This window comes from Galeopterus variegatus, unplaced genomic scaffold (genome assembly GCF_000696425.1).
Source record: "Galeopterus variegatus unplaced genomic scaffold, G_variegatus-3.0.2 Scaffold22519, whole genome shotgun sequence".
NCBI classification, from domain to species: Eukaryota; Metazoa; Chordata; class Mammalia; order Dermoptera; family Cynocephalidae; genus Galeopterus; species Galeopterus variegatus.
The window spans coordinates 3,901-11,693 of NW_007748630.1; the positions used below are offsets into that span (position 1 = coordinate 3,901).

Here is a 7,793-nt window from a genome sequence, read left to right on the forward strand (position 1 = left end):
GTAAAAGGGGATGATAGCAGGGTTTTCCAGAGATGGCATGTAGTAAGCTATTTAAGTGTTAGCTAAATAATAAATAAACTCTCCAGGCTATGAGGAGTCAGAGAAAGTTCTGAAGCCAAGGGCAGTGTGGGAGGGGTAGCAATCTTTCTCTCTCCCTATCCTTTTCATTTTTGGATGCTGTCTCTCTTGGGGAGCATATCCTTAACCCTGTCTGGAGTCTGACTACTTCTGGATTTGTCTCTCCCCTTTGCCACAGCGGGTGCGGATGGGTCCCTCTTCCTCCCCCATCCCCTCCCCCTCCCCTAGTCCCACCGACCCCAAGCGCTGCTTCTTCGGGGCGAGCCCAGGACGCCTGCACATCTCCGACTTCAGCTTCCTCATGGTTCTAGGAAAAGGCAGTTTTGGGAAGGTTGGATTCCTGGGGTTCTGGGGGAAAGGGAGAATGTCTGCGGGAGGTCAGATTTCTGATCCTTAGGGAGGAAGTGGGGGTGGGGAGAGGGTCCCCACATATGGTTAGTTTGGGCCACTTGGGTTCCTGGAGAGGAGAGGTATAAAGATGCTGTACTTTCCCTGACGGGTGGGCAGTAGTCAGGACACCCAGTCCCTTGAGAAAGGGAGGAAGGACCTGGTATTCTGTTTCTCTGTGTCCTTGAAAGAAAGGGGCGGGGGGCAGGGTGCTGCACCACCAGGTTCCCAAACGGACTCGTCTTTTTGGACTTCTGTCCATAGGTGATGCTGGCCGAGCGCAGAGGCTCCGATGAGCTCTATGCCATCAAAATCCTGAAAAAGGACGTGATAGTTCAGGATGACGACGTAGACTGCACCCTGGTGGAGAAACGCGTGCTGGCACTGGGGGGCCGAGGTCCTGGCGGCCGGCCCCACTTTCTCACCCAGCTTCACTCCACCTTTCAGACCCCGGTGAGGAAGAACTGGGCTGAGGCCGGCCCGGAAGCCCTGACTCATACCCTTCTGGATGGATCGGGCTTCTGCTTTGGGATTCTGAGTTTAGGGCAAGGCGGAGGAACCCCTACGCGCTCCGAGTGAGCGTGGCTGGAAGGAGGGACCCTCTGTGGGCGTGGCCAGAATGCAGGTGCTCGGGGGGCGTGGCCAACCGGGTGGGATCCTGAGTGGGCGTGGCCAGAAAGCCTGTTTCCCAGGCGAGCTCGATCTTGAGTGAGTTAGCCAGTGCTCTGGATTTTTCAGCAAAGGAGCATTTGGAGGAGAATGCCTTCTGAGTGGGCGTGCCCGGAATTGGGCTGCGAGTGACGAGGTCATCACTCTTAGATTCTAGCTGAAGGACACTGTGAGAAGTGGGCGTTTCCCTAAGGTTGCAGCAAGGGGCAACGAGTCAGAACCTTCAGGATTTTCACGGAGTGTGATTCCAGGGGCTCTGAATGGGCGTGGCCAGCTTCTTGGATTTTTTTTAAAACTTAATTGCAGGTGAAGCCTGAACAACTTTTGTTCCTAATAGGTGGCCAGAATTGCATATGTTTGTGACTGGTGTGGAAAGAGGTTTGGGTTTCGGGTTTCAGGCGAATGGCATGGGCCTCGGTCTTCACTTCTGAGACGGCAGGGTCAGAACACCTGGTAGTTGGGAGCAACTGGGAAGTGGGCCAGTGGAGATTCGGAGGCTGCTGGGTTAGAACCGTAGGACCCTCCCAACAGGTGTGGATAGTTGCTCTGGATTTCTGGTTGGGTGGATCCCGAGTCTTCTACGTTTGTTCTGAGTGGGCGGTAAAGGATTTTTCCTACTCCAAGTGGGTGTGTCCCCATCTCTAAGCCCCGCCCGCTTCTCCCCAGGATCGCCTGTATTTCGTGATGGAGTACGTCACCGGGGGCGACTTGATGTACCACATTCAGCAGTTGGGCAAGTTTAAGGAGCCCCATGCTGCGTGAGTCTCAGCCAAGAGAGAAGGGAGGGGAAGGTGGAAGGGGGTACGGTCCGCTATTGACCTTCTGACTTCCCACCCGCTCTTCCAGGTTCTACGCGGCAGAAATCGCCATTGGCCTCTTCTTCCTTCATAATCAAGGCATTATCTACAGGTGAGCATCCACAGGACTTTCCATGGAGGGAAATTAGGTCCCTAGAGGGGAAAGGATTCGAACATATGGCTCCAGCCTGCTGAACTCAACCCTTCCTGCAATTCCTACCCTGCACCTCCATCCTCCAGGGACCTGAAACTGGACAATGTGATGTTGGATGCTGAAGGACACATCAAGATCACTGACTTTGGCATGTGTAAGGAGAACATCTTCCCTGGGACGACGACCCGCACCTTCTGCGGGACCCCGGACTACATAGCCCCCGAGGTAACCCTAACTCCACTGCTCTGGGCATACTCCGAGATCTCTTAGTGGGTGTATCTAATCATCTAGAATTTATAAAGGGTGAGGCCTGACCCTGGGGCCTTGTTATGAGTTCTGGGCATTTTTGCCGGGTGAGATTTCCTTTCAACATCCAGTGCAGGTAAGCTTGTGTGCTGAGCATTCTAAGCAGGTGGAGCTGGGTCTCTAAATACGTAAAGTGGGTGGGACCGGTGGATGAATATTTTGAGTGGCTCATAGGAATTCTACATGAGTAGGGCCTGTTCCCTGACCATTCTAAGAGGGTGGAGACTATTTCTAGTGTACTCTGAGTGGGTGTGGCCTGTCCCCTGAGAACACTAAGCCTGCGAAGGCTGTCTCCTGAATATTCTCACTGGGCAGGGCTTTCCCTGGAGTATTTAATTTGATGAAAGTTCATTTGATAAGTATTGTACATGGTTCTTTGATCTAAATGGGCTGGACTTCTGCACCGAATATTCCAAGAGGGCAGGATCAGATCTCTAAGAACCGTGGCAGAGCAGATGCTGTCCTCTGAGTACTTTAATTGGGCAGAGTATTGCTCTGACTTGTTAAAGGGGGTGGAGCTGATGTTCTGAATGTACATATACATGGATAGATCATGTGTCCTGACTTTTCTAAATTGGGGGAAGAGGTTGTGTTGGTGGTGCTGTTCCTCTAACTTTTCAAGTTATTGGTGCTAGTGCCCAAGTAATCAATGTCGGTGATCACAAAACCTGGCTGGTAATCAGAATCACCTGTGGAAAATTTGAAAAACGCACACACATTCCTGCCTCTGACTCTGACCCATTGGGGCTGGAATTGTTTGGGGCTGGGAACATCTATTTTTATGTGTTTTTTTTTTTTTTTAAAGATGACCGGTAAGGGGATCTTAACCCTTGACTTGGTGTTGTCAGCACCATGCTCACCCAGTGAGCTAACCGGCCATCCCTATATGGGATCCGAACCCGTGGCCTTGGTGTTATGAGTACCGCACTCTCCCGAGTGAGCCACGGGCCGGCCCCCGGAACATCTATTTTTAAAACAACCTCTTCAATTAATCTTATATGCATCCAGATTTAAGAATCTCTGGTCTCTGAAATTTAGCCTTCTTCACTTGGTATTCAAAGCAGAGGATCCAGTTACCCACATATTCTAGGTGGACGGAACTTGTGACTTGGCCCTTAGGTAGTCTTTATATTTGAGACCAAAGGAGTGTTCTAAGTAGGTAAGCTTTGTTTCCCGAATTTTCGAAAGGGTGGAGCTCTGGCCAAACTATTCAGAGTGGGAAGAGCTTGTGCTGAAAGCACTTAAAGTGAGTAGGGCTCCCAGGAGGTGAGGCCAGAGGGGTCTTGGGCTTTTTAAAGAACAAACCACGATTTCTTGCTTTCCATTCTCTCCTTCCCCTTACCCTCCCCCCACTCCCCCAGATCATTGCATACCAGCCGTATGGGAAGTCTGTCGATTGGTGGTCCTTTGGGGTTCTTCTATATGAGATGTTGGCGGGACAGGTAAGGGAAGATGGGAAGAAACTGGCTTGGCTAAAGGCAACATGGAGTGGGGCACCACCTGTTACACGACCTTTGTCACAGGAGGAGCAAGTTAGAAGGGAGATGTATTGACTGGTTCAGTATACTGAGCCAAAGGAAAGGTTGTGCTCGGATAGCGCTGTCCGTGGTTCTGAAGCATTATCCTTCTATAGACCAGGGGTTCTTAGCTTTATACGTATGTAAACACACCATGAATCTCTTCTCCCTACATGCTAAAGTAGCAGTTTGGTGAAGCCTATGGACCTTTTGTCAGAACAGTATTTTTAAATGCACAAAATAAATTATTAGGATTATAAGAGAAATCAATCATATTGAAATGTAGTTATCAAAACTTAAAAAGTGTAATTGAACTCCCTTAACCAACTAAATTAATTAAAATATATACAGTTGTCTAAATATTAAAAATTGGAATATGAACATATGTGCATTTTTTATTAATTCATTAAATAGTAAACTCTAATGGTAATAGGAAGTAAATAGGGCATCTAACAGTAATTTTGAAGTAGGAATGACTGATAATTTGAGATATCTGCAACTCTCTTGTGATAAAAAAAAAATCTGTGGTTTCTATTGGTGATGAAGTCACAAGTATTGCTGCTGTAGTTTGTTGCCTACATTCATAATTAAAGGAAATACTAAATTTCAGTTAAGTTTTAAAAAAATAAAGATGCAATTTTTCTCCCATCCAAATTCACGGACCCTTCAATTATATGCACAGACTTCCTAGATTCCACATTAAGAATCCTTGCCTCAGTATTGCTTTTTCTAACCCCAGAAGACTGAGAACCACTTATTCACCCAGGAGAATGCTTTTTTGGTCTTTCCTGCAGTTGTTTTTCTCTCTTCTATTTAAATGACATATTGCCTAATTAACACCGGGCTGATTTACATAGCAGATAAAGAGAGGCAGAACAGCAAAGAGATATACAGAGCAGAAGTATCTGAGACAGGAAAGTGAACAGTCTGAGAGGAAGAAAGATAAAGCTTCGGTAGGTTGGTCAGATCTCTCCCTAGGAAGCTTTGGTGGGGTTAAGAGGAGCTTGTCATTGGTCAGTTGTATTCATGGTGGGCATTGAGGGTGTGGAAACTTAGCAAGTCTCTGAATCTTTATCCCCTCTTTTTCCATAGCCTCCCTTTGATGGGGAGGATGAGGAGGAGCTGTTTCAGGCCATCATGGAACAAACTGTCACCTACCCCAAGTCGCTTTCTCGGGAAGCCGTGGCCATCTGCAAGGGGGTGAGAGCCCCTGACTCCCGCTTTCTCCAGACTGAGAACCGTGCACCCCATTTCTGTCTCTGTGCCCATTAGAGAAAGGCCCCCATTCCTCAAGTCACATTACTTCCATCTGCTGGAAAGGTTGATATAATGCACAGATTTTGTCTGAACAACAATTTACTGCCCTGCTGCTACCTCAGGTCTCTATTCCGTCCTTCTCTGCTGCCCCCACTCCCCAGCTCACTGCAGGAAAAGCTGAAAGGCCAGGGCCTGTCTTTCCAGAACTAGGTGGGTCAGGTAAACCTAACTCCTGCAGCTTTTCTTCCTGAGGGTCTTAGATGAGTCACTAAAACTCTGTGAGCCTCAGTCTCCTCTTCTGTGGTTGTGGACTTAATGCAGGAGAAAGTGCCTTTCCCAAAACAGGTTTTCAACAAACGTTAGCACATTTCTGCTTCTAGCTTCTATCTCCATGTCTCTCTGACTGTCTCTCTCTGGGTTTTTGTCTCCTATCTCCATCTACATATGATGGGGCTTTCTATGTCTCTACCCTTTCTTGGTGTTTACTTCTGTATCTCTGTCCACCCTTTTGCATCTTTGTTACTCTGTCTCTGGGTCTCTGTTACCCTCTTCCCCCCACTCTCATACACACACTCTTTGGATCTCTCTCTTCCTCTCTTTCTGACCTCTGCCCTCGTATCGGATCTTTATCCCTCTCTCTGGCTGTTTGTCTCCTGGGTCTCTATCCTTCTATCTGTCTGGGTTTCTCACCCCTGGGCTCTCCTATGTCTCTTCCCTTCTCTGGGTCTCCACTCTCTCCCTGGGGTCTTTGTACCCCCCTCTCTGAATCTTTGTTCCCCCCTTTCTCTGGGTATTCAATGTCTCTCTCTCTTCTCTCCATCCCCTTCTGGAATTCTTTCCATGTCCCCCTCCTCTCTTTCTGGGTTTCTCTGCCTCTTACACCCTCATGCCCCGATTTTTTTCTCTTTCTCTCTCTGTCCCTGGGTCTCTGGGTCTGGATTTTGTCTATTCTCGTTCTCATTTATTTTCACTCTTTCTTTTACTCTCCACCCCCCACCCCCCTGGTCGCTGGTTCCCCTTGCTATTCTCTCTCTGCATCTCTCTGTCTGTGCTTCTTATTTCTTATATCTTTGTCTTTCTCCTTCTTGTTCTCTCCCCCCCCCACACACACAGTTTCTGACTAAGCACCCGGGGAAACGTCTGGGCTCAGGGCCAGATGGAGAACCCACCATCCGTGCACATGGCTTTTTCCGCTGGATCGACTGGGAACGGCTGGAACGGTTGGAGATCACTCCTCCGTTCAGACCCCGTCCGGTCAGTCACCCTCCCACAACAAAACCTTGGTCCGTCGTGGAATGGGGTACCCATGAGCATCAATACCTCAATGTGGAGGTGGGGTGGGGTTTCCTCTGCGGAGATCCCCTTAAAGGGAGGTGCAGAGACCGTGAAGGATGTGTAGACATTCTGCAAGAGACGGGAGAGGGATACAGGGGGACAGACACTCAATACCCACCTTAACTTTTCCTCCCCACATTTCCCACAGTGTGGCCGCAGCGGCGAGAACTTTGACAAGTTCTTCACGCGGGCGGCGCCAGCACTGACCCCGCCAGACCGCCTAGTACTGGCCAGCATCGACCAGGCCGATTTCCAGGGCTTCACCTACATTAACCCCGATTTCGTGCACCCGGACACCCGCAGCCCCACCAGCCCAGTGCCTGTGCCAGTCATGTAATCTCACCTGCCGCCACTAGGTGTCCCCACTTCCCCCTCCGCTACGCCAGCCGTAGCCCTCACTTTACCACCCCGTTCCCAATACTAGATCCTGCACCCCAGCGTCCTGGTCTCTGCCCCCACGGGTTCTAGATGCCCCTCCCAAACGTTCCTGGCATTCTAAACTCCATACAGTCTCTAGAGCCTTCCCGCGTTCTAGATTCTGCTGTACTGAGCTCTATATTCTCCCCACCTGAGCATTCTGGACTCTGCTCAGAACCAGTTCCAGAACCACCACCACCATCCCAACTTCGTGGTGTTCTAGACTCCATCTCGATAGTTCTATGCCTCTCCTCTCCGTCCACCCCCCCCCGGAAGTAGTCTCATGGGGTTGGCTGTTCCAGACTCAGATTCCAGAACAACACCCAACCTCCAGGCCCTTCCCACCTCCACTCCAGTTCTAGAGTAAGTGGGAGGCTGTGCCCCCTTGCTCCGGTACTTCCCTCTTCTATGCTCTGGGGATTCCTAGGATGTATGGAGGATTCTTACCCCAACTGTTCTCAATCAGCATTTGTTCTAGACTCCCCCATCCCAAACTTATCACTGCTCACCTGCCCTGCCCCCAACCCGTGCATGGCTCCAGTCTTGCTCGGAACCACCCCCTTCCCTCCCCAGTGCCTGCCACTTTCTGGGACTCTCCCTCTCCCTCCTCACCCGGCCACACCTGCTGGAGAATAAATTTGGGTTGCTGATGCTGAAGTGTTCGGATGTTTTCTTGTAAGCTTGGAGACTGAAGGGGGTGTGGAGGTGGGCGAATGACTGTACATAGAAGCAAACATACAGAGAGACAGAGGCAGGGGGGCGGTGAGCAGAGAGAGAGAGAAAGCACAGAGACCCATAAAGTGAAAGAGAAGATACCCACAGCATGAGAGAGCAATAGAGACCCCTAGGAGAGCTGAGATACAGAGAAAGCGGGGG

General features: G+C 49.9%; 1 protein-coding gene across 1 annotated transcript; it reads left to right on the plus strand.

Annotated features, from left to right (window-relative positions):
• The first annotated feature begins 260 nt into the window (after positions 1-260).
• On the plus strand, positions 261-7,574 carry LOC103583388 (protein kinase C gamma type). The gene is made up of 9 exons (XM_008564714.1): positions 261-409; positions 730-918; positions 1,801-1,892; positions 1,981-2,043; positions 2,172-2,310; positions 3,753-3,833; positions 5,001-5,108; positions 6,279-6,419; positions 6,649-7,574. Exons 1-9 carry the CDS (start codon positions 266-268, stop codon positions 6,835-6,837), a joined length of 1,146 nt encoding a protein of 381 aa, XP_008562936.1. The 5' UTR covers positions 261-265; the 3' UTR covers positions 6,838-7,574.
• Positions 7,575-7,793: the final 219 nt, after the last annotated feature.

Excerpts from the sequence above, each read along its gene's own strand:
- LOC103583388 (XM_008564714.1), top strand. The coding sequence starts at position 266 with ATGGGTCCCTCTTCCTCCCCCATCCCCTCCCCCTCCCCTAGTCCCACC. Across the intron at positions 410-729 it reads GAAAAGGCAGTTTTGGGAAG|GTGATGCTGGCCGAGCGCAG; the intron begins GTTGGATTCCTG and ends TTCTGTCCATAG. Across the intron at positions 6,420-6,648 it reads CTCCGTTCAGACCCCGTCCG|TGTGGCCGCAGCGGCGAGAA; the intron begins GTCAGTCACCCT and ends CATTTCCCACAG.